We start from the raw sequence: 26,971 nt of genomic DNA, 5'->3' as shown, positions 1-26,971 counted from the left end.
CTGCAAGCACACACTGAAGCCAGCTCATGTTCATTTTCTCATCAACCAACACCCCCAAGTCCTTCTCCGCAGGGCTGCTCTGAATCTCTTCTCTGCCCAACCTGTAGCTGTGCCTGGGATTGCCCCCATCCAGGTGCAGGACCTTGCACTTGGCATGGTTAAACTTCATGAGGTTGGCATCAGCCCCCCTCACAAGCGTGTCGAGGTCCCTCTGGATGGCATTCCTTCCCTCCAGGGTATCAACCGCACCACACAGCTTGGTGTCATCGGCAAACTTGCTGAGGGCGCACTCAATCCCACTGTCCATGTCAGCGACAAAGATGTTGAACAAGACCGGTCCCAACACTGATCCCTGAGGGACACCACTCGTTACTGGTCTCCGGCCGGACATTGAGCCACTGACTGCAATTCTTTGTGTGCAGCCATCCCTGATCCGTGCCCCTGGTAGACAACACACCTCCCTTGAGACCGGGTCAGGCCGATAGACGAGTGCTTCTGTCCCTTTCAGTGTAGAGTCCCCTACTGCTATGACCCACTGCTTTTTCCTGGCAGCACCAGTAGAGATCTTCTTTACCAGTGCATCAGCTGCCTGTTTCCGATGCGAGTGCATTTCCTCATTAGCCTCCTGCAGGACAACAAAGCAGTTCTGGGTGGGGACAACAGATTTAGGAGGAAGCCCCTTGCTTTTAATTGTCCTTTTCCTCCTTTTTTTGTTGGTTTTTTTTTGGTCACTATTTCCCAGCTTCCCAGGTTAATGGCCTCCTTCTTTCCTTCATGAGCTACAGGGGAAGCTTGAGGCCCCTGCACAGTTTGGGCCAGGAACAAGCATTCCTGCTTCCTCTCAGCTACCCTGACATCTTGCAGCCTATGAATAGCACCCAGCAGCTCTGCCACCTGCTGCAGGAGGACCTCCACCAGGGAGCACCGAGTGCAGCCCTGCCCATTGTGCACCATTCCCTCACCAGACCAGTGCAGGCACTCTCTGCACCCCAAGCTCTGCACTGCAGCCTCCCCTCTCATCGGCTCTGTCTGGGTGCCTACGCTGCCACTGCTGGGGCAGCCAGAGCACAGCTCCCAGACCGGGCCCAGCTCATACGACAGTGCTCACCATCCTGCTCTAACTGCCACGCAAACTGCCTCGCCGTGCTCCCTGGGGCAGGTTTTTACCCACTCAGGGCTGGTGCTGCTGCTCCTGGCTCTGCCCCCTGTGAGTCCGTGCTTGCATCAGCTGAACTGCCAGCTCCTGGCCATGTCCCTCGGTGGCTCTTGTCGCTCTGAGTTGAGGCTCCTGGACGCTGATCTCCCCCCTGCTCCAGTGTTGAAGGCGTCCTCTCTCGAGCTACTCACCTCAGCGATAGAGTTAATTTGATTCAACTAATAAAGGCTAGTTTAGTCAGAAAAATGGCATTTCAGGGTAGGATCAGCAAGTCAAAAAGTCTTAAGAGTATAACTCAGTACTGTACAGTATTCATTAGTCATACATTTTAGACAAGTACAAAGGATGCAGGAACTGTAAGTTCTAGAGTAAGACGGCAAAATGGGACAATTAAGTGTGCATCATAAGAGAAATCTCTCAACACTCACCAAAATCCACTAATTCACACAGTAGCACATAAATGGCTTCAACACACAACCTATGACCCTAGAACTACTTTGAGGATGTTTTAAGAGGTCAAAAGTGACTCACATCAGCTGTTTAACATGCCTGCATACAGGCAGATTTACAAAGACGTAGCAGCACAAGAAAACTACTGAGCATCAACTTACAGAACCAGAAAAGTTGATTATATAGAAAAGGATTATACCTAGATAATCTCAAAGCAAATCACTGGTAACTTCTCTACCCGGTTTGTGATCCCACGTGAACACTCAGAAAGCCAAGTAAGTTGATTCAATTAATTTATCATTTATACCTACAAAGGAAAAAACTTTCCTAAAAGTTTTCCTAAAGGAATGGCATTCTAGTAATGTAAACATCCCCTAAAGGAATGGCATTTTGTAAATGCCCCTGCATAACGGTACCTATAAGGGTGGCAGCACTGTAACTGCTTGACCTAACTCATAATGTTGTCAGTATTTACAGCCTGTTAAGAGCTTAGTAAATACACTTTGCTCTTGTTCAAAGGTTATGTTATTTTCTTCCATATTGTTGTTCGATGCGCATTTGCACATACTTTATAGAATGACAGTGGTTTGGGTTGGAAGGGACCTTAAAGCTCATCTAGTTCCAATCCCCTGCCATGGGCAGGGACGCCTCACACCAGACCAGGTTGCTCAAAGCCCCATCCAACCTGGCCTTGAACACTGCTAGGGATGGGGCAGCCACAGCTTCCTTGGGCACCCTGTGCCAGCTCCTCGCCATTCTCACAGTAAAGAATTTCTTCCTTATATCTAAACTAAAGCTCTTCTGTTTAAGTTTAAACCCATTGCTCCTTGTCCCATTGCTACAGTCCCTGATGAAGAGTCCCTCTAGCATTCTTGCAGGCTTCGTTCAGATACTCGAAGCTGCTTTGAGGTCTCCACACAGCTTCTCTTCTCCAGGCTGAACAGTCCCAGTTTCCTTAGCCTGTCATTAAGTTCTTAGCCTGTCATATTAGGTTTGGAAACCTTAAGTCAAGTTTTCAGATTTACAGGTCATTGGTCATTTGCTTATTTGACATGGTTTCAACTGTTACAATAAGCTTAATTTTTCCATCTGACACCTCACTTCCTCTCCCTAAGAGTCCAAAGCAAGTATTTATGTCAACAGGTTTCTGCTCAACTTCCCCTGTTACTGCTCTATGAACTGTTTGGCTGTCACCATCTCACAACTGCTCCTTCTCCAGCCCCATGCTTACCTCCTGTCAGCATTTCCAAGTCAACACCTCCCACCTGCAGATGCTTTCCAGCAATAGCCCCTTTGCTTGAAAGCACAATCTCTACTGCATCTCGGTCTGAATCATACTATATATATGGCATTACTATTCTTATTTTCATATATGAGGATGTCTTCTCTCTACCTGCAAAACAGTTAATCAAAGGTCAGTGAAGTTTTTCCCACTCTCTGGCTATTTTCACTTCTGGCTATTTGTAGCTAGGGTTTTTCTGGTTGGTTTGTGGGGTTTTTGTGGTTTGTTGTTTTTTTTTTAAATATTTCCAGAGCCTCATTATTTTGGTCAATTTATTTGCTTTTGCAAGAAACTCCCTACTAGTTTATTTCTCCTTGTCTTTCACCCTCCTCCCCCCTGGTTTCTCCTAAAGAACAGAAAACTCATTTTTAATAATCTGATCTCTTCCCAAATATCAATATTATTTTAATTAGCTATTTGCAGCATGGGAAGGAGCTTTGCTTTCATATAAAAAGAACACATGATTATTCAAATACAGGTTTTACTCCAGAGGAATAAATCTCCCCTTGGTTTAGTAATTCATCTTTCTCCAATCAATCTTTCTCCAAGACAATCCCCTTGTCACATCTTCTGACAATTATTTTCTTTGCTTCCACAGCATCTGTGTAGCATACTGGTACTTTCTGATCCTTTGCCACACAATTCTCCAAAGTGACAAAGTCTGGTTTTCAGTCACGAGAGCTTCCATCCAATCCTCCTCTCACACACACACACTTCTTAACACTCCCTGAACAACAGACAATGGAAAATCTTAAATATAGCCTACAGTCCTTCTAGGGGGTCAAGCATGTAAGGAATTTTATGCCCTAGATTACCTTGTCTCCACCCTTCCCCTCAGCCAGCAAACTCAAATTCGTTTCATATTATCATACCATTAAATTAATTCTAAGTATTCCTCTCGCTCACCCTGCGGGCCCGTACCTACTTTTACCTCCTTGGATATTTCAGTGTTAGAATTTCTACTTCTTCATAGCCATTAATGAGGTCACAGAGCTAAAAACGTAGAAGCCTGAGAATGCACATAAGTTACTACAAGTAACAAGCAAGGAATCTTACCATAGGGCTCTATGCAGATGTAGGTATGTGCAGATTTAATACAGGAAACAGCACACAGTATGTCACAGAGGCAACACATGGAGTGAAGAAATAAGAAAAGCAGTTATTCTCTTAGTCTATGTAAGTAGGTTTAGCTTGTCTAACAATGACTACTTACCTGTGCTGAATGGAAGAGCACCCATGACACAGATAAACAAAAACTTCAAAGTAACTGGGCCTCTGTTGGGTTGGCACGTTCAGTAGGGACTCTTGCAACCACTACCCTGGTTTTGCCTGTGAACTGTTTCCATTTTAACATGACTGTATGTAGCTGACAGCAATCAAACTCCAGAGTCACTGCCCTCTGTGAGACACATGCACAAGTCATCGTTCTGCAGTTGATACAGCCCTTAATACTGAGGATAAATGTGTTTTAATGTGACTAGTATATTCTCTGCGCTGCAGGGCTCAGAAATAACAACTTAAGGAGCTCAGAACTAGGTGCAATTTCTGAATTTGCTTCTCATCCTTCCTCTCACTGATCTCACACTCAGTCACAAAAATAGGCCCATTCGTTTAACTGCATAACAAAAAACAGCAGTGTGTCCAGGAATTTCACTATTTGGCAGGTAAATGCACTCTCCTTCTATGAATGAGAATTTGTTCTTTATTTTCTCAAGCTTCTGGCTGACGTTTCTCATCACAGCTGAGGCAGCTCCTATTTTCTCAGATCCCGGCTACTCTGGGAATTCTAGAAAGATGTGTTAGGTGAGAGGACGTCAACCTTTGATTTGCTTTCTGTCACTGAACAGGTAGAATATGCTTTTATCTCTGCTGAAGCTGTTTTTCTCCATAACACTAGGTCTAGCCTTCTGAAAAGCTCCAATTACTTTTTCTTTTCCAGTAATTCCCTCTGTTTGCACTGACAGTTAATGAAACTAGATTCTGAAACAGCAGAAGAGGCTGAAGCTGTCAGTTACTTGCTACTATCTAAAAATGGGTTAAGAAGTACAGGTATAGGGAAAACTTTATTACTATTATTCTTTAACTATTTGGTTTGGAGGATGCCTGTTCAAAAGATGTGTCTGTTACGTGAACAGGTCTTTGACAAAAACCACTCTGTAGTTAGCCTCCCCAGCTGCAACAAAGATCCCTATTAAGGTGTGCAATAAACACATGTATATTATTATCTTTTCAGACATTTGTCTGAAAATACTTGCTCCCAGCTATTATCCTTTAAACCATCTTGTCTCAAGGAAGGTTTATGAACAAAGTCTATCTTCAAATGTTAACAGCTCCTGAAAAACTAGGGGTCCCCAGGCAGCCTGTAGTGACAAAGCACCACCATGGTCTGATGGCTCTCAAATACATGGGACAATATGGATTAAGGTTTATGGTTTGTTTTTTTTTTCCCCCAGCAAATAAGTATCTACATGAAAACAAGCCTGTATCAGACTAACAGCAATAAAAATACAGTGGAATTGCTGTTGCAGGCAAAAAGGGGGAAAGTTCTAAAACACAAGTAAGAAACTGGGATCCCAAAGACCACATAGGAATCTGAGGAAAAACATTCTTCATCCTGGCTAAATCATATCCTAAAATAGTAATTGTCTTTTGAGTCATTACTGCCTTATCTCCAAAGCTTTGATTTCACATGACCTACAATTTTCTAAACCAATGCAAAAAGACAAAACACCTACCATCACCATTTCGATAGCCCAGAAGCACTGCAGGATAATTAACAGTTCTTCAGTTCTGGCAAAAGAAGTAGAACACACTTTATAGGACAGGGACAGCTAGGTGAAGCAATCTGCTGAATCAGCCATAGATCTCTCTGTACATGACAGTAACTGAGAATACTACTTAAGCCTCATGGATGCAACATCATCCACATATACCACAGAGAGAAAAAAAGGCCTTAAAGCTCTAATATGGAAAGAAAAACTAAAATAAGAGATAAAAATGCACAGACTGAAAATGCTGTAACCCACTCAGAAGATCATGCCATCCAGACTTAAGTTTCACAGTTTGAGTCTACTCTGTGGTCTATTTGGTTTTAACTTTTCTGATCACTTTGTATTTCTGAAGTGTCCCCTTCTAGTGCGTAGGAACTACCATGTGGCCCTTTCTAGGCCAGACCAGTACATTTACTTTCCTTTGCACCATTTCCTCTGAAATTCCTGGTTTGCCACACTGCAGAAAACAGTAGATCACTGTGTGAGACACAGGATCCTGATCAGCCAAGAAACGGAAATAAATAAGAATTAAGCAAGTTAACAACCAAAAGATGGTCCAGCATCTGTATCAGTAGCTCAAATACTCCTTTTTGCTAAGTCTAACTCTGAAGGAATGTATTAAAACAGTGGCAAATATACAAGGAAGAAGAGGAGGATCTTGCTGCAGGACTAAAGAATACGAAACTCTGCCTATTTCCCCAGAGTTTCATATTTGTATAGACTGAATATAGTCTTGCAATTACTTGTGAGACCTGGTCACTGACAGACCCATTTAGGTACTCACCTAGCAGTGAATAATACACAAAATTCATGAAAGCTCAAGGCAGAAAGACTAATTCTTTTGGAATAAAACATCCAACAAAGAAAAGCACACAAACCTGCTCTTGCTAAGCATGCTGTAGCTTCGCTTTCCCTCAATTATCATAGTAAGTACAAAGTACAGAGTATCAATATGTGTTTAGCATTTGTTCTGTTAACCAAGACTTGACAGCTCTGGATTACTGGCCATAACTAGGACAAGGCAGCTTTTTTTTTCCCAGACCTCTTATATGGAGCGCTAGCACAACAGCCAAGGAAGAACTCAGCTACACTGGGGCTATTTTCAAGCATTTCAAACAAAACTATCAACATCTATTGCAGCAATACCAAGTGCAAGCCATCTAAGTCAGCCTGATCATTTAATCTGAAGGTAATTTATGTAACAGTTCAGTTTGGTTTGAGAAAGAGGGAGTAATACAATTGCTTTGTTTCTTTGCTTAAATGAGAGAAGGAATCGAAAGATACCTAAGGCCAAATTCCCCTGCAAGGTTCATTTTACAGGCTCTCAGTCTTTTGGTTTTCAAAAGCCTGTCACAAAGCTATCAGTTGACATTTGTCAAACCTGACATTATGAGGCATCAAAATTGAAACTAAAAAATAATGTCAGGCAGATACTTTTCACGGTTCCTGTCTCAAGCACAATTTTAAAGCAGTTTTATTCTGCATCATGTGACTTCCAAGCAAGGCTTGCCCATGCACCAATTTGGTTACTTACCACTTTCTGTACAGGCAAAAAACTATACTCATGGACCCATGCAGATCATATACAAATATATATATATATATATATGCATAAAGTCAAGGTGTGAAGATACAGGGGCCAAACAACCAGCATCTGCTCTACGAATCTTGACCAAAGAGACACCTGACTCATGTGGACTTCCACACACACCACATTGATTAGAAAGATCAGAAAACATCTTCTTTTAGCCAGAAGGCATTTTAGAATATATGGGAGAAATCCCAACAAACTGGAAAGCTTATTTCCCATTTGCAAAGCCTAAATCACAGAAACTAAGTAGGCAAGTAGTAAACATGCACATATATGTGACCATACTTATATACAGACAACTCCTGTTCATCAGTAAGCAAATTACTCTTGTTAGCCCTAACACACAAACATGCCAGAGATTCTGTCCTTATTCGGGAAAGCCTCTACTCATTCTAGCTCAATGCTGAATGTCTCTATGGAGACAAGTTACATTTTGTAAGCCTGAGATTAGAACAAACCTGGAGGAACAGCAGTGAACAGCTGTGGGACAGAAAGCCAGGGGTTTATATTTTGTGGACAGAAAGCCAGGGGTTTATATTTTGTTAAACACATATAGACTGAAATGAATTGGGGCTTATAAATGTTGTTTATATTAATGCCAAATCTCTCTTACTAAAAGACACTTGACTGTGACCATCCCTAGCAGTTACTGTCTAGGAAACATCTATACACCCCAGAAATAAAGACCATAAAAAGCAGCAATTATGTAATATCAACTAGTCACTCTTAACTTGCAAATAAATCCGAGAGCAGCTGTGTCCGAATACTCCATAAACCTTCTAGAAAACCTTTTAGCGTACTTCAGTTCTGCTGGGGTCACCTCCATTTGTAAGACAGGAAACATCCCCAGTCACATTTAATGGATGATAGATACCTTATCTCTGCTTGGTACCTAGTGTTACAGCCTGGAACCAACAGCATTCAGACTGTGTCCTCTTATACAAACACAGACCTCCACTTAAGTCAACACGTACCAGTGATGTCACAAAACAGCTGCTAGTTAATCATTGTATAATGCAAAACCAATTTCTGCTTCAAACTGGGTTTTGAGATTTCATAAAGAAATAAGCTTACTAAGATATACTGAATGTGAACAAAACTAGCAGAAGCAGAGACAAAAACAGGAACCACTGCCTAAGGTAAGGACTGTAAGAAAGTAGAAACACTTTGGAAGGAACAGTAATTTCCACGCCGCTCACTGCTTCCCATGGAATTCTACTCTTTACCAATCATTCAGTTCCTAAACTGAGTCCATCCAATCTAGGGACAGAAACAGCAACCAATGATTTCATAAGAATGGAAAGACTTCACCTGCAAATTCATAAAACACTGAGAGGACATGCCAGCAAACTATGTATCCAAACAGAACTACTGCTTTATCTTCAGAATTGCAGTGAAAGTGTGATAGTAACAACAAGCTACAAAAAAAAAAGTACTCTTTCCTGGGACCTGCATCCAGTCTGCTGAACTACAAAGTAAGTTTTAACCCAGCAACACAAAGATTCAGAGATAGAAAGCGTATCAGAAACCCAGCTTTCTACACAGTCTGGAAAAGCTCAGCAAACTATCACTTTCTGGTATTCTTTGGGAAAAGGTGAAGTCAGCTTTTCATGCAGGAGATACAAATACATGATTTTACTAGAATGCAGACACCAAAGAGCATTTAAAATCTTCAGGGAATTAAAGCATAAGGTCTTTGCCTGTTCAAGACAAAAAAAAGCCAGAAAACCCCCAAAAACCAAACCAAAACTCAAAACCAAACCAAGAGAACCCCACACCTGACACCCTAAAAGCTACAAATGTGTCTTTACTTCTCACTGTACTGTAGTGTTTTGTGCTACTGTGTGTTCTACCAACTGCAGCCTGAGGTGCACTTACTGCAGTTCTTAGCTCTTTCATCAAGTTGCCAGAGATCAAATGGCTGATCTGAGAATGAAAACCAACACATCCCAATGCAAGCCCACACCTTTCTTGAAAGTTCTTCAAACATTCTGCTGTGTAGAAGCAGGGTGCAGTTTCACTGCATCAGTCACAAGTTGTGTCTCATTCAGAAACTGGTGACAAGTTATGCCCAAATATGACACTTGGAATATAAAAAAAGGAAACACTCATATACCACCATCTCTACTGGGTGTTAAAATACTAAAAAAACCCAAACCAACCAACCCTAGTATAATAAATCTCAAAGTTTCTAACCAGCAGGTCAAACAAGGTGATTCTGCCCCTCTACTCTGCTCTCATGAGACCTCACTTGGAGTATTGTGTACAGTTCTGGTGTCCCCAACACATGAAGGACATGGAACTGTTGGAGCAAGTCCAGGGGAGGGCCATGAGAATGATCAGGGGGCTGGAGCACCTCCCATACAAAGACAGGCTGACAAAACTGGGGCTGTTCAGCCTGGAGAAGAGAAGCTGGGTGAAGACCTCATAGCAGCCTTCCAGTATCTGAAGGGGGCCTATAGGGATGCTGGGGAGGGACTCTTCATTAGGGACTGTAGTGACAGGACAAGGGGTAACGGGTTCAAACTGAAACCGGGGAAGTTTAGATTGGATATAAGGAGGAAATTCTTTCCTGTTAGGGTGGTGAGGCACTGGAATGGGTTGCCCAAGGAAGCTGTGGCTGCCCCATCCCTGGTGGTGTTTAAGGACAGGTTGGGTGGGGCTTTGAGCAACCTGATCTGGTGGGAGGTGACCCAGCCTGCGGCAGGGGATTGGAACTAGATGAGCTTTAAGATCCCTTCTGAAACAAACCATTCTATGATTCTATGAAGACTGAAATACTTAGGGAAACTAATAAAGAAACTACAAACTATTATGTCTTTTACAGGGCACAAAGTTCACACAGGTACTGCAAGATAGTCTCAATTTTATGCTGATGGTAAAGCGACCTGCTTCATATTAGGTGACATCAAATGAGGCATCTGTACTTTATGGGTAACAAAGAACACCTATGGCCTCTCACATGTACATGGCTAACAGCTACTCTTGAATAAGTAGGTTAATGCTATGCTTCTCACCTGATCATCTTCTTCATCCTCTTCATCTTCTGCCAGACGCTGCCTGCCCACTTCATACAGTCTGCAAACTGTATCCATATTCATGGCATCCATGCTCCCTTGATTCTGAAGAGGAGATGCCCACACAGGAATTAGCCCCAGGAATTAAGCTCAGTGTTCATATTCAGTGATGTATCTGATCTCAGCCACAGAAACATTCACAAAATCTTTCCCTCCCATTTAGTAGCAGCAGTACAATTAGCACTAAAACCAAGTTCTTTTGGTTTCAAGGACCAGTCCAGGAGTGATGTAGAGATTTACTTTCTGCTTCCATCACCTGCAAGTCACACACTTACTAGTAGATTTAAAACATTTACTGGATCCTTAACATGCTACGGGTCCATTCTCACCTGACTACACACCACTTCCCTATAAATTTGCCTCCCTGACATATCATTGAACCATACACCTTGAGAGAATGCTAAAAGCTGTCATATTGCAAGAGTTCAAGCAGACAGTAGTCTGACCCCAGCAACCACTGCTGCCACATACCCTGAAGTAACATTTCCAATGGCTCCTATAAATGAAAGTTTTCATTATCTGGGCCTCACTACCTTGACAACTCCAACTCCAGGAGTTACAACATGAAGCTTGTCCTCCTATAAATTCTTGACTAGCTTTTTGTTGTCTTTAAGGATCAGTGGTTCAGAGTATTAAGTAGACAGGATTTTAAATTAGTCCATACTCAGGGTCAAGAAACTAGGTACTGGCAACATACTATTGGACAAAGAACTGGACCCGTTAGTTTAATTTTACTTCCCCCCCCTACTAAACAAGAAGTTTCACTCAGTAACTTTGGCTTCAAATCCTTAGCTTCTGGATTTTGCTAGGAAGACAAGTGAAAAAGGAACAATAAGAGTGATTCACAGAAAAGCTCCATGGGAAGTCCCAGGAAGATTACTTTCCTGGTTATTTGATACAGTGCAAATTTTAATAGGAAATTACTGCTATAAATAGGTAAAAAATTGCACTTCTCTATGCTTATGAAGAGGAAAACCTCTGCGCATTTTAAAATGGGAAGTGTTTGAAGAAGAGAGGCAAATGTGCTTGGAAGTTTAAGGAATCGCAGGCAGAAACAGAAGACTGCTGTGGGTGGACAAGAAAAAACTAACAACATATTTACCATCATCAGAACACCACCACTGCCTGGGACATGAATTTAACATTAGGAACTCCAGAATCATCACTTTTGAAGGTTTTAAGAAGAAACTAGAAGTATTGCACTCAAACCGCAGCTACAGAGCCCAGAGTGTATTCTTAACTCCTTTACCTCAATGACAGCCAGATAGCAGTCCTTGCTGTCTGTGCACAAGTCGAAGATATTCCGCTTGACGTCAATGGTAGCTGGAAAACATCACAAAACAAACTCAGTGGTTAACTGCATATTACTTAATGCTTGCTGAAATAAAAGATCTAAGTCTAAAAGCAGATAATAAAATTGTGGGACAAGAAACAACAGCTGAAGTGAAATAAACATTTGTAACAAACTCCACCTGTAATAAGGAATAAACATGTTGGAGGCTGTCATAAAAAATAGCCAGGTAAGTTCTTAACCCACTCTGCAAAGTGTCTCATCCCTTGATAACACATTTATTGGCTTCTCTAAGCACAGTAAACAACAGATAATCTTCCAGGATAGGTGGCAACCAAGGGACCGAGTTGTGAGCCATGTCTCCTTTCATAGCAAACCCCACATTTGTTTATGCCCATAGCAGCAATTAGCCTAGCTGCAGAAGCTTTGCAAGCTGGAGGCCAAACTGACAGCATTCTGAACTACCAGCAAGGGGAAATGCTGCTGGGGAAAGGGGAGGTGGGGACGGACTTTCTGAAAATGGACCAAAGACATCTTGGCCAAATGACCTACATTGTCAGATTATGCCCTACTTGGAAAGATGAAAGGAAAATAAAGCCAAAAATGCCGAATGGGAGCAAGTAAGACAGTCACACACTGAACAGGATATGATACTTGAACCTATTTCAGTATTAAACCCAACTGCCAAACTTCAGTCAGAGCAGGTCATAGCAGGATTTTTGTCACTCATGCAAAGGAATGCAGGAAGTGAAGGTTACTAAGCAGAACTTTCAATAAATCTTTAAACCTCCAGACCAAGCTATTTGCTTCTTCTCTCTTACCTATAGGTTTATAATCAGTTGCATTAAATGTCCTGAAAGAAGAGCCAAAGGGACTTCTCATTCTCTCCTCCAGAAGGTCATCTTCATCATCTGCCTGCAGCATAGCTGATACAAAGAAAAGATTATCCCACAAATTCACCTTCCATTCATCATGATCATTAATCAACTTAAGATCAAATTAGACTCTTAAATGAATTTTCTTTTTATTTAATAGCTTAGTAAGATCTGTTTGATGTATACTCTTCAGAGTTGCCTTTATTGATACTGCAGATCACTGAAAATTAATACAGAGGATAAAATTCTTCTCAAGCATCATCAGATCTGCTGTTACACACATTTTCTTTTTCAATAGGTTGATTTTTAATCTCACAAATGAGTTGTGGTATTGCTGTTAGAAAAAACTGACTTTGTCAGCAACACACAGAGTACAAATATCCCGTAAAAAACAGTTCACACATGCCAGTAAGGCCTGGAGTGAGACAGACTCTCTGAAGCTTCCAATTTCACAGAACAAGCATCTACTTATCTCAAACCAGAGGTGATCAAGGACAGTAATGTGAAACTGAGAAGTCCTACCTCCATACATAACTGTGCCAGTATAGTTGAAGACCACACGACACTGGTCCAGTGCAGGTACTGTGTGTAATAAATGAAAAGTTCGGAGGTCCCACTGAAAAAATACAGGCTAAGGAGCAACAAACAATCAAAAGTCTCTATTTTCTTTTCAGTACAGCATCAAACAACTGATTGTGTTCAAGAAACACCACTGCCACCCTCTTGCAAATATGGCAGAACCAGAGCTAAATTCTAGCACCACAATCCCTTCCATGTGTTCAAACTGAAAAAGCTCTTATACTCAAAATGCAGTTCCTAGTTATGAGAAGTTACTGCAGTAGCTTCAAGGTTGACCTTGGGATGGGAATAGAGCAGAGGTATCACACAATATATTACTAAAGAAAATCTCTCTTACTCTCTCTCTCTGTTAAGTATTTCCTCTAGGCTGCATCAGAGGCAGAATCTAGATTTAAGATAGCTAGCTCTGACAGCCCCTACTTCAGTGTTCACAGACAAAACTGTTGTTACCATTCATAACCTGTAACACAACAGACGATTAATACAATTTCTGCAAACAGCTACTTGTTTATCAACATAAATTCTTTACGTCCAGCACGTCATTTATCAGAGTGGCCAAAAGGATACAATTTCTGTGTTGACTATGACCTCTAGCCCATTGGGATGGAAAACACCACTGATGGTCATGTTGAATTTGTCAAACTTGTGGATGGCTTGTGCTGATCTGACATCCCAGAGGACACCATCATTTAGGACAAGATCATCAGTGGGGTTAAAAGTGGCACAGTTCTTCTTGTAGTTGTTGGCAAGATCTGGGTTAAACAGAGTCAATAGCTTGTTGCCAGTCTGAATATCATAGATCTTTTAGATTAAAAAGAAAAAGAAAGATTAGTCACAATTTGTAATGTACCTGTGCCTAAGTCCAGCCCATGTTCCCCCTTCTAGATTGTTTCCAGAATCACCCCTTTTCCCATTTTGCTTTTCCATTTCAAGTGAGAGCGTTCCCAAGATAAGCCTTCCCACCAGATCTTTACTTGTTCTTCACAGCTGGAACCTAGTCTCACAACATGTTTCGGCCAGTACTTAGCTTACTGCAAGCTCACTGATATATTTCAATACGATCAGGATTAGCTCCAGAAAAACTAACCCCATCACGAAAAGTGGGCTGCGAAGCTGCAGTCACAAGGTACCACTTAGCCAGAAACTGTTTGGAAATGGAACTGCCTTCAGAGCAGATGGTATTTACAAACACAAAACTCCACACACTGAGGGGAAAAAAGCCAGAAACTGTGGAAGAGGAGTTAAACTTCCTGGCAACTTTGTGAGCTTTGTCCCAACAAACTTTTGGAAGATACAAAGGTAAAAAGGGCTTTAACTAGTACAAAGGCTTTATGACCATCTTCTCCTATAAATTTGACCTGTACCATCCCTCAGAGCCTAGCCCTCACTCAAACCTGAGAGGAAAACAATCTCTAGAATTAGAAAACAAATCTGTTTACCACATAAACACACAATACACAAACTGATCTTATAACAAATCAGAGCAGTATGTAAAATCACACATAATTTGAATAAATCATGTTTCATGGCAATTTCTTATGCAAATACTCTCAAAAGAGACAGTGCCTATAATGAATGTAAATTAACACAGAACAGAAGCATTCTGAAGCCCATGTCTGTCACATCTGCAGGTATTCATATAAAAAAATTAGAGTCTCTGGAAATAATTAAAAAATTTAAATACCCAAATATTAATTAATAATTAAATAGTAATTTAAGATACCCAAAAGCAAGTGGCAAATTTGGGGGACAAAAGGAGAACACTTTTAATAGGCCATTTCCCACAGATGTTGGCTGAGCTACTCTTAACAGTGGAACTTTTATTATCATTATTACTGACAAATAAGGCAAAGCAGGCAACTTCAGGCACTGGGGGGGAAAGGAGGGGAAGGGGAGGTCCTGCATGATATGTCTCAAAGCAAAACAAAGCAAATGCCACAACTGCCCAGAATACTAACTACAGAGGCAAGACATTGCACACAGTGTGCTACATTTGGTTTGGAATGGTCAAGTTTATACCCTTAGACACAGGGAGAAGTTATTTGACACTTTCTAAGCTTTCTTCTAAAGCCTCTTAGTTCATCAGCTGCACAGAACATCACAGCACCCGGATCTGTATAAATGTTCTCTGAAGAATTATATTCTTGTCCCAGCTTCACAACCATGACCTTTGCTGATACTTACATGGGCAATGTCAGCTTTTGTGCCAATGACCCTATCCTGAGAGTGCTTGCTGAATTCCACATAGTGGTCATCAGGGAAGGAATGCCTGTAGATAGAGTCAGTAAAGAAGTAAAGGAACTGAAGATTCAAATCACCTTGTGAACCAAGCACTACCCCAACACCTCCAGCAGAGGTTTCAACAATTCAGAAAACTAAAAAAGTAGAGAAAAGGCTTTGGCAGGAAAATATCTATTACAAACACAGCCTTTACAGCAGACCAGTGAAAACACAAGCAGCAAATTCAGACTTGTCATCAACAGGGTCTGCCATGAGCATAACGCTATTTAGAGGACTGAGCAATGAACAGCACCATGAATGTTCAAACACACATGCAAGCCTGGGGCACATGAAACTTTTTATCTGACAAATGCCCCCTAGCTGACCTAAAACAGGTCACAACAAAACTGTTGCTTACAACTAAGGTAGACAACAGTCAAACCTTATAAAAGCAAAGAACCTTCCACCCATTTTTTTTAACAAGAAGGAACAAATGCTAGTACTGAATTCCTATTTAAATAGCTTTATTCAGGGCTGAAATAGCTTGTATCCAGGTCTGAAAATCTCACCAAGCCAATCACTGCGCTAGGAAAATCCTGTAACTGGCTACAGAAATATTGTCAAGATAATTTACAAACATGAGAATAAAATTGCAAACGTATGTCTTTGCCTTCAGAGACAACAGTGATTCCACTTATCTATCTTGCATTAAACAGGACTTTAGGTAGTCAGAATTTAGCAAAGCTGCCTGTACCAAATAAAATAGGGAAGATACTCAACAGAGGAAAGGCAGCATATTTTATTTTTTCACAAGAGACTTTGAGAGCTGAGCTGTACTGTTCTTTCAGGATTTGTTCTTAAGAGTTTCTGCCTATATTGAATGGTTCTTCTAACTGCAACATACCCCACAGCTGGCTCAGAGTATACCTACTTCATATCAAAGACAGACTTCATTCCCCACAATGCAGACAAAGGTTGGCTCCACGTAGCAGATGTCAGCAATAAAGATCCATCCTGTATTTTCAGTTGGGAGTGGAGGGGGAGGAAGGGAAAAGAATATGAAGGAAAACAGAGGTTATTTTGCCTGTACATTTTAACTTACAAGATGAACTTTGGAACTGTAGCAGATTTTGTGCTTATTAAACTATTCCTGTGAGGATAAAGTCTAGGTATCTAATATGTATTAAGAGAAAGAGCCCCTGGCAGACAAAGGAAAATGTTATAGATAACAATGGGAACTATCTATGATTTTAATAGATACAAATCAGGATAATCCATGCCTGTATTTTGCTGCCCTGTGAGTAGAGTTCATTCTACTTATAATTCCTTTTATTTCTTCCTAGAATCATCCCCCAAAATATTTATTTCTCCAACAGAGGTTATATAAACTGATATCTCACATTTATCGTAAATACAAAATCAATTTAAGCATTTTTCCACTTCCAAGCATATATATTTATTACTTATGAATGTACATAGCCATTTGTGCATCTTTTCTATTATCATGGGAAGAAAAACAAATATTAATTCTAGAACTCACAGACAGAGAGCATGTGAGTATGTAACTACTACAAGCACTTTAATGACAGGCATTGCAGCCCACCCAGCAGTGCATTTTAGATTTACATATCCAGATGGGCTCACAACATACTAGGGCTTAGGCTGTGAGAACTTCTAAAACTCAGAACAGGTCTTTGATTACTCACCCTGGATGGCTCAAGGTGCGTGATGGCAGAGTTATGGCAGTTGTAACTGGCCTCTTCCTGTCCACCAAACACATTATAGAGTTTCAACTGCCCTGTGCAAGTACCCAGCATTAAGAATCGTTCCCTTGCAGAAAACGCACAACAGGTAAAGCCACTCTCATCCTCATTTGCTTCCCTGAACACAGAAATAGGCCGGAACCTGGAGAAGGTAGAAACAGAAGGGTCAGCCAAAAGACAGAAGAAAAGCAAAAACTAAAATGCTGTGTGATGATATTAAATCCAGCCCCTAAATGTCATGTAGGTACAACTTACAGCTTTCTTCTAGGACAAGCTAAGTGCAAGTTGTAAGACTAGTGCTCAAGTGAGTGTGTTACAACCATGTTTGCATCATTTCAGGGTTTGTTTTGCACTATTAAGTACTTCTGTTAAAGGACATCATTAAGTTGAAGCATTTTGAGTCCATCTTCAAATCTCCATTGATGGAAAACCTGTAATGCTGTCACCTGGATAAGTAAAGACAGTCAGCAAAAAATCTTCTCACAGTTCTGAAACACTCAACACAAAAAGACCCAGCCAAGTAACCTCCTATCATAATTTCCCAAGGTCATACTGGTTTCACTGTGAAGATGCTTTCATCTATGTGTCACCTTTATTTTTATAAACTTTACATCATCTTCTAATATAACCTCTGCAAAGAAAGGCCACAGAAAAAGGTTAACAATTGTGGTGCTGTGGACATAGCTGCAAGAGCAAAACATGGATTCTGCTGTCCTGCATCTATCAGCCAACCAACCTCAAGGCTATGCTACACTCCTGTGTAAAACCAGTGATACATACTTACCTTCCAATGGAAAACAAAGAGCTGTAAGCTTCATTAGTCAACGTTGCTACTGAATTAACGTGATACTGGAAATAAAGTGTGCTTTATGTACTAAGGGTCAGTATAAGAAAAACAGAACAACTTCTGAAAAAGCTTTTCAAGGCTCTCCCACTTGTCACTGTTGAATTGAAACACTTTTCTCTTCAAGGATATTCCTCTGTGGGACAGCACAGCCTGAATCCAGGTAAGGCTTTTTGTCACAGGATACATCCTGAGAGGGATCAAGAAACATTTTTCTTCCTTACCTGCTAAATATAAGGTGTCTATCAAAGCAGCCACCATCCACCCCTCCGTACTTCGGAAAGGCTGCCCTGCGGGTCAGCCGTGAGGTAAAGTTAGTTGGCGCTTGGCGCCTCTGTTTTGGCTCAGGACACTGGTGGGGAGTAAAGAGAGAGAAAGGGGGACAGGTGGCAACAGGGTTCTTGCAGCGGGCGTGCTGCTCCCTAAGGTACTCTGTGATTATACTGTCCAGGGTGGGTGGGGAAGGAAGGTGTCTGTCCAACTGCTTTTTGATAGCTGGGCTCTGGCTGTAGGCGCCATGGTCCGATTTTTGTCGCAACACTCTGATTTTTCTGCCGTTGCAGGGAGATGGCCTCTCCCTCACAAAACTAATCCTGCCAATCAGAGGAGAGTTGCTGGCATAAGAAGGGCCTGGAAGAGCAAGTGGACCTTGGGATGCAGATGGCCTTGTCTGAGCATGGACAGAGGTGGCAGTGGAACCTACAGATGTGTGGCTACTCAAACGGGCTGAGATGCCATTAGCTATGCGAGGAGTGCGAGGCAGGGTCACAGGAGAGGCAGCAGCCGCAACAGGGGTGAAGGCAGATGAATGAGATGCTGCAGTCATAGGTAGATCAGCCTCTTTAGTAAGGATAGATGCAGTTTCTCCTAGGCCCTTGGAGATGAGATGGTTCCGAATCAGGAGCAGCAGCTCCTTCTCAGGAAACGTGATCCTTGACTGGGCCACCACATCTGCTTTCTGCAACCGAGCCAGAGACACATCTGTGCCAATCAGCAATGGCTTCCCCGAGACACGCTCGATCAGCTCTGCAGCGTATTTGCAAAACTTGACATGCTCACTGCGCTTGTCCTGGAGCACCGGCTCCTTCATCAGCTGCTGAATTTGGCAGCTGCTGAAGAGCGGCAGTTTGCTGATGATCTGCCGGACAGTGCTGCTACGCGAGAGCCCCACCAAGGCTTTGCAGGATAACGCCCGGATCTGATCTGCATCTGTGATTGGCATCTTTATAGACAGCAATGACAGCAGCACTTTGATGCCATTGTTGGACTGTACCACATTCCACATCTTGGCTAATGTGTGCTCACTGCTCTTGGGCGCCTGAGGAAGCTTTCGACGAGGAGTTCCAGAGATGAATTTGCCAATACTGGAGATCCGATTATCTGGGCCGCACACACAGTTGATGATGATTTGAAGGGCTGATTTCTGAATCTCAGCATCATGAATGAAAAACTCACCCTCAGCAACTCCAAGGATGATACTAATACCTAGTGAGGGAAATAAATAGTTTCTTTAGTACTGTAAAATGTATCTTACACAGTTCAACAGAAAAGTAAGGGCGTCTTCAACAAATGTGTGGAAAAGAGGTAATTCTGTTTTCATTTTGGGAATTCCTGACATTCTCTTAATAAGTGTAAGACATATTCTACCTCCCTCGCAAAACATTTTCATACACAGATGCTCCTCCACTTCATCACCAGTAAGTGGTCAATCTTTCAGAGAAGGTGATCAGGCATGGCCCAGAACACAAAGCCTGGGATAGCCGGCACAGAGAAAGATGCACAGGCACACCTCTGATTCTTACTGCAGAAAGCAACTGTCTTGTATAAATACTAACAAAGTGGAAACAGAGAAGAAAGAAGGGGACCCTCTTATACAAGAAAAAAAAAAAACAAAAAACAAACCAAACCAACACCCATACCACAGCTTCCAAAGGGAGGCAGGCCTGACAAAGTACCTGTTTGTTTCATGTTGCTTCAGAAGATCAAAACCCTCACTCAAGAAAGAACTGGTGTTTTGTCTAGAAAAAGGATTTGTGCAAAATAAATCCTTTTGCCCATACCTAACTCTGCCTTTTTCTATTCTTAAGAAAACAGAGTCAAGCCCCAGTTAATGCATAAACCCTAGATCTGATCCACACACATCTCATTCATTTGCATACTGAACCTGCAGATAACCATTCGAGCATAACTTAAACAACTGTAAGTGCTCCTCTCCCATATTCTCAGATGCCATATCCCCAGGAGAACTAAATTTCTGGGAAGTTCAGGAACCTAATACTCCCATTACAACAGCAGATTTGCCTCCATTTGTATTTAATGAGCTCTTGAAAACAAGTGCAACTCAAAGACCATGTCTTCAAATCTGTAACCCAGCCACAGTTCTAATCATGACACAATTCTAACCACAGTCTACTCTCACATGTATTTGCATCCTTGACAATAACTCTAAATACATGAATTACTTTAACCCTTGTCTCACCTAACCCCAGGTGAGAGACAGCTAAAAAACATGTAGCAGAAGACAACTGAGAAGTAAGTCATAAGGACCATATTCAGCTTACCCACAGTGGAAACAGTAGATCCAGCTTCATCTAACACATCCACAGGTTCTGCCAGCTGCAACTGGATTTTAGGAACCACAGTCAGGATGGCTAGTACATCCAAAGCGTATCGTACTGTGTCGTTCCTGGAAGACAACAACAGAAAGACTTCTTAGAGGTATACACAGAGAGTTGTTTCGATACATAACATAGTATTCAAGCTATTCTACTCCAACAAATAGGAGTAAATCAGTCCCATCTGACGTATTTAATGGTGCCTTTTCATTTTAGTAGGTTTCACTTTTAATGGGCTTGCCTCCACAGAAGGCAGTGCTCACATGCATACCATTGCCTGCAGTCTGTCAACATTCATCCCACACTGCCCACAGGCTCCTAAAAGCACTGTCAATTTCTGTTTATGTAAGCAAGAATGTTAAGACTTATCCACAAAAGTATTCTAAATTAAGCTTGGAAATCTAACATTAACTGTACATGGTAGATGGAAAACACATCTAAAATACAGTCACAGTCAACTAGGAAGGAAGTTTTTCTGAAGTGAAGGGAAACTGTTCAGCAGTAGAACAGGCAACTGTGATAGGAAAAAGGCATCAACACAGGCACCAGTTTAAGAAAGACACAGGCACATGGAAGATGAAAAGAGCTGACAAACAAGGGGCAGGAGAGCAGAATGCAAGAAAAGGGGTGAAGACTTGTAAGCCCATGTGGGAAGGTAACAGTTAACCCAAGCAGCAATTAGAAAACAGCTGCAGAGAATAAAAAACAGGAGAACAGAAACTACCCAGGAGAGTGCAACCTGAGAGAGGGAAAGGTAGGCAGGGGACTGCAGAAACAAAACAGATTTCAAGGCTTTCAAGTTGAATTAGGAAAGGAACTCATGCAGGCAGCAGAAATAAGGAGGGGGGAATCCTGGTGACAAGAATACTGCTTATGACAATTAGTTACAGCAAACAGTGACTCACCAGAACATATCTCTAGAGATATCTCAGTTCACTCTGGGAAGCAGATGGTCATTAGGATAAATAAAGACTGGAAATTTGCACCCATCCTCCTTTTGAACTGGGGACAGGATCCTAATGGTATTCTATCACAGTTTCCTTTCTTTTCTAAGGATGCTGCAAATATTTTGGGTAGGGAGACTGAGGGAAAGATAACAGAATATTGTGGTGCTCTCACAGCTTGTCTGCAGTCAAGACAAGGGAGAAACTTAAAAGTGGAGCACTATAAGGTGAGCCCCCCCCTAACACCATGTTGAGTTTAACAGCTGGTTGTGTATCTTCTAGGAACATGAACCTGAGCAATCCACAGTAACAATCTTCAGTCTTTTTCCTATCTTGAATACTGGCTTGTTGCATATTCACACAACTCTTCTGTACAGCTGTATCTGCTCAGGAAACTTCAAACACCAAAAATCAAAGTGATACACAGTGTCCTTTTCAAGTCAGCTACATTTACTACATCCGAACAGACAATCCACCTCTTTCCAGGATTAAGAGATCTTCATTTCACCCTCTACTTCAAAGGTTTTCTAGTCTAACAAAAAGATGAATTATGAGACAGAAAGTGATTAAGCTCTACTATGATGCTGATTTGACAGAAATCAAAGGCCTGAGGCATTTTGGCTCTTCAGAAATCCCTCTCTACCTCAAAATTTTAGTCCTGCTTTCCACAGTGTTAACTTCTACAAGCACCGAGTAGCTACAGCACAGGCCCTAACAGCACTAACCAGTATGGGCCTGTTTTAAATGCTATCAGAAAGGTAGAAAACTCTCAAAATGCAATGTCCTGCCCAATAACTGCAACTTACTTTACTAAAATGCAGTACCACAGCAAACTGCTCACCTTGCATAGTACGTCTTCCAGTTGCATGCTATTGAAATGAGCTGAAGCATGAGTTGGACACAAGACAATTTGAGGAAAACCTCTGCTGGCTCCCAGAAGAGCTGTGCTGGACCATATTCAATCAGGAACTCCATCATCTCTACAATCTGCTCATGGGTATATGAACAGGCCTGCGGGGAAATAAGTTGGAAGCATTAGAAGAGATCACAAGGGTTACAAACCTGCACTATGATATTCTGTTACCAAGTCCCCCACTGCTGGCATTTAACCAAAAATGACATTCATGAAGAGCAGACCAAAACTGTCTCTTGCAGATTAAGTATTTACTGTCTGATTTATTCCCCAATTAGAAAAGAGTACAGCAACTGTCACTATAATATACAATAATAAGCTTAAGAAAAATATCCTTTAAGTTTCTTTGCAGTCCTACAAGGCTTAGGCCAATTTAAGAAATTACATTAAATTAAAACTCTACTTAGCAGCTTTTAAGCTATTAATGTAGGAGTCACTAGATTATCATTCAAAATGTATTTCTCCTAAGCACTAAAAAAAGCTGCAAAAAATAACAATTAGTTTCTAAGTTTTGACTACAAAACCTACTAAAGAAAAAAAAAGGAAATTCCTAACAAGCATTCCCTTCAATAATTTGTTTAAATTACATAAGAAGGCAGCAGCTTACATACATTTCTTTAGTTACCAAAATAACTGATTTTTGCAGGAGCAAAAGCCCCCTTGTGTTTTCTTATTTCAGCTCTTATACATGGCCAGGACAAGAATCTTCCTGATTGTTCCTAAAAACAATGGTGTATCAAAGACATTTCTGTTTTCATTATAAAATCAAACTTATTTCCAAGTTTTTCAATATTGTGGCATTTTCTGTACATAAAAATACTGCCCTTTCAGAGATTAAAAGATCAAAAATCCCACAAATATCAAAAAAAACCCTGCCTTTAACTTAAGCTTTTGAGAGATGGAAATGGAACATCATTCTAATGTGTCAAATTATTACTTAATCAAATGTAGTTCAGATGAACCTTAAAGGCTCTTCTGTATTGCAGTTTCATTCCACAAGGCAGGAAAAAAGTACAATTAAAACCCCTATCTGTGTAAGTTGCACACTGCCTAGTTATTCCACTGGCTTCCAAAGACATCCATGTATTCCTGCAGCTTAGATTCACTTGAGAAATGCAACCACCATGTTAACAGCTTGTAACATGCTACTCACCTTGTAGGGGGGCTGTGGATGGACCAGAATGCCACCTTCAGTGCGCTGAAGTGACTGCTTCACCTGTTCAAGTTTGATAGCAAGGTGAGCCTCAAAGTACCGACGCAAGGCCATGCAGGTGTGTTTCCCAGTCTGGCGACTGGCAAAGATCTCATCATCACTCAAGAGGGCTCCTTGGTCTTCCAGGTTTAAGATCTCAAGAGTGCTTATCTTCAGGAAGAGGTTGGGTGGGAGGCAAAAAGAAAGTTTCATCAGCTCACTCTTTGGGGGGGTGGAAAAAGCACCTTCAATTCTCAGCAGCACTTGCACTAACCAAACAACTTCCCTTGCACACAAGACATACACAAGCTCCCTCTGAGCGCTGACAAAAGTTGGCTGAATAGAAAAGGCTATCTGCATATAGCAAGTTTAAAAAGAACCATTTCCCCCTACCTATGAAGAAAGAAATCCAGAAGAGAAGTGACATCAGTGTAGATCTGGAGGCAGTGTTGTGCCTAATACTACTAGGCATTATACTACACAACACAAAGTGTGCTCACACCCTGCAGTGACATTCTCAAGTTAGATACAACCCAAGCTATTAGGACTGCATATTTTTTTTGTACATAGTATAATTTGTGCTCAAAAAGTTGTACTTCTCCTGAAACAAGGCTGGATTTATCTGCATCCAAAAGGGTGCATGACAATATCACACATGTATGTGGAATGGTGAGAAACTTCCGAACTAACATTAAGCCACCACTGTTTGGATAAGTACTGCTTAACCCAGCTGTACCAGTAAGCTCTTTGAAGGGTAGCAAGTCTCTGTAGACAATAATCATACAATAAGAAGAAAAATTATAAAGGGGTCCATGTGTACATTGCTCACAAAACTCATCCCACCTTTCCATATCCTGGGAAGCAAGGAGAGAAAAAAAAACAACCAAGCAAAAGAACAGAACTCTCCACATCTGCCCTCTAAAGGGTGCAAAACCTGACATAAAATCCAGTTCACCTTATAAAACTACAAGCCTTACCAGATTAACCAGACGCCGAAGGCCATCATGCCTGTCAAAGAGCTCCAGGACAGCACGGAAGGAGAAGCAAATGGAAAAGAACATGGTAGCATGGCAGCATCCCGAGGCATGGGAGCACTCCATTAGCCATAAGGTGTAGTTCACTACATCTGAAAGAACATTATGGGGGTGCATGCACACCTAGAAAACAAAATAACATTCTTGAGAAGGACTTCAGATTGCTGAAGGAAAACTGTCCAAGGAGAATGAGGGTTCTTTAAGGGGAAATAGACAGAGGACAAATATCAGTTTCTTCCAGCTTGAACTGGGACATCTCAGACATGAAATAAAAAGTCCCATTTCCAGACCAGTAGAAGAGAGACCCTGTGAGACTAATAAAGGCTCTGATGTGGCAACGTAGGACTAGCAATTGGTCCATTCCCTGACCACTACAGTCTTAGTGCAGTGTAACTCCAGAGAGTCCTTTTCCATGCCACTTCAAGCTATCTGAAGTATGCTTCACTAGAGGCAGGGAAGGAAGAGAAGTTTCCACTGAAGAAACAAAAATTCTTCTCAGAGTAACAGTATCATACACAGTTCTAGCAAACAGTGGATGCATGGAAGCCTAAGGGAATTGCAAGGATCATCAAACGCTTGACTTTCTGTGGCAATAGATAACTGAGCCAGCCTTTTTGTTTTCTCAGATGATGCCTCTGAGACGTGCAGACCATGTGTTGGAGCTGCACTTTTGCATATGTTTGTTAGCTTCTAACAATGAGGAACTTGGAACCCTCTGCCAGGGTCACTGCCAAGAGGAATAGCACAGACAGCTGAAGCACTGGCACCAGCTGCCAAATGTCAAGTGAGCAGATTTTTTTGTCTCTGCTGGTGTTGGACATATTCAAGGAATACACTGCTACCAGGTCCAGCCTTGGTTTCACTTCAAGACCAGAGGCTTGGCATAAACTACAAGACAAAGGACTGCCCCTTGAAACTTGCTTCCTCTGAAATCCAAAGACAAGAGTTCCCATATGCGAGTACTAAGAGACGAACATACCACAGAAACCTGCTCTACCTTGTATCTATATTAGGGAAAACATCTAGCAAATGAGTTGATGTCACTACGAAACAGCTGTATGGTTTCATGACATGGCCCGAGGAGTCAAAATCCTAACAGGGCACCCTGCCACAGCTTTTGGTTATCCTTTTGAACAACAATGCAAGCAGTAAGTGAAATCAGGAAGAAAAAAGGAGAAAAGGGAGCATGCAGTGTTTTCTCAAGACAAAGCTCATGCCACCAGGATCCATCTTTCTGACACAGTGGGCAAAAAAAGTGGAGGGAACATTATTCCAATTTCACCTTTATTGCCCTCATAAGTGAGATTTAATAAAGGATACAGACAGCCCTGATCAGCTGCAAATACCAACAGGTTTTTGAACACACTCATACAAATGCCAGCAGAATCCATACAGACTGAGCCTTAAACAACCACTACTAGTCTAGATAATATGTGCTCAAGAGTATTAAGCTCATAACACACACTCAGACATCAAAAACTAGGAAGATATAAGCAGAAATGTACAGTTATCAGTTTAACTGCTTCAATTTTCAGCTAAAAAAAACAAACATGAAAAACCAAATAAAACCCCCCAAGCCCCTAGACAATGCCAGGGACAGGCCAGGAATGCAAAGCTATCACTCAAAGCAGAGCAGAGCTGCAAGGCTTTAGGCTACAACTTTGCAGTTGCTTTGAATGTTAGAGCATGATGTTCGCATATGCGAGTACTAATGCTCTCAAGCTGAAAGTTCATCTCTTTTTACTTGGCATGGTAGCAGCTTCAGGATAAAGTGGATCGGTTCATAGCATAAGTGTTGCCACCAGTATAGAGAAATAAAGAAACAGAATGAATGTTTAAAGTACCTGGGAAACTGAAGCTTAAAGGTGCACTGCCAGTATCAGCCTGTCTAAAGGGATCTTGCTGGAGGAACACAACTGAGCTGAGAGGAGGATTTCTTTTAAGTCTTTTTTTCCGTGTCAAAATATGACGTGAGGAACTTCACCTTCATGGTCAGCTGTTTTGACATTGATAAGCTCAGGCCACAGAGAACGTTTAGTGTCATTTAGTTTGATTTCCTGAACAATTCAGACCAGACATGCACTGGTGTTCTGCTGCACTCTAGCATCACCATAGAGGCTGTGCTGCCGCGCGGAATCTGACTTGAGGTACGTGTAACACTGAAGCTATCCACACTGGGACCGTGCATGGAAAAACACAATATTGGGTATCCATTGGAACAGCCAGGAAAGGCAAGGCAAATGAGAATGGGGGAGGCTTTTTGGGTTTGGTGGGGTTTTTTGAAGAAAATGAAGGAACAGTAAGATGAAAAGGGAGATAAAAGTATTGAGACAATGCTGACAAAACAGAGATCTTCTGTTAACTCCCTAGGAAC

The 26,971-nt window shown here is 41.6% G+C and overlaps 1 protein-coding gene across 4 annotated transcripts in view; it reads right to left on the bottom strand.

Moving 5' to 3' along the window:
- The window catches only part of DCAF1 (DDB1 and CUL4 associated factor 1), a 56,018-nt gene that overhangs the window by 9,675 nt on the left and 19,372 nt on the right, over positions 1-26,971 (bottom strand). For 2 of the 4 annotated variants that reach the window (XM_062610182.1, XM_062610181.1), the window contains exons 10-22: positions 24,541-24,720; positions 23,525-23,734; positions 22,300-22,469; positions 20,461-20,585; positions 18,124-19,384; positions 16,999-17,197; positions 16,224-16,306; positions 15,257-15,341; positions 13,640-13,873; positions 13,016-13,109; positions 12,440-12,544; positions 11,577-11,650; positions 10,268-10,372 (exon numbers count right to left, since the gene is read on the bottom strand). In XM_062610182.1, the coding sequence (XP_062466166.1) occupies positions 10,268-10,372; positions 11,577-11,650; positions 12,440-12,544; positions 13,016-13,109; positions 13,640-13,873; positions 15,257-15,341; positions 16,224-16,306; positions 16,999-17,197; positions 18,124-19,384; positions 20,461-20,585; positions 22,300-22,469; positions 23,525-23,734; positions 24,541-24,720 (2,925 nt within the window). Of the gene's footprint in view, positions 1-4,101; positions 4,288-5,623; positions 5,679-10,267; positions 10,373-11,576; positions 11,651-12,439; positions 12,545-13,015; positions 13,110-13,639; positions 13,874-15,256; positions 15,342-16,223; positions 16,307-16,998; positions 17,198-18,123; positions 19,385-20,460; positions 20,586-22,299; positions 22,470-23,524; positions 23,735-24,540; positions 24,721-26,971 lie in introns of those variants that run through there. The other 2 variants (XR_009963121.1, XR_009963122.1) reach the window with 2 other exon arrangements.

This window comes from Pezoporus occidentalis, unplaced genomic scaffold (assembly GCF_034315485.1).
Source record: "Pezoporus occidentalis ecotype Australia unplaced genomic scaffold, CSIRO_AGI_Poc_V1 ctg145, whole genome shotgun sequence".
Taxonomy (NCBI): domain Eukaryota; kingdom Metazoa; phylum Chordata; class Aves; order Psittaciformes; family Psittacidae; genus Pezoporus; species Pezoporus occidentalis.
The sequence above is the reverse complement of the archived record's forward strand: the minus strand, read 5'-3'. Positions and strand labels throughout refer to the sequence as shown.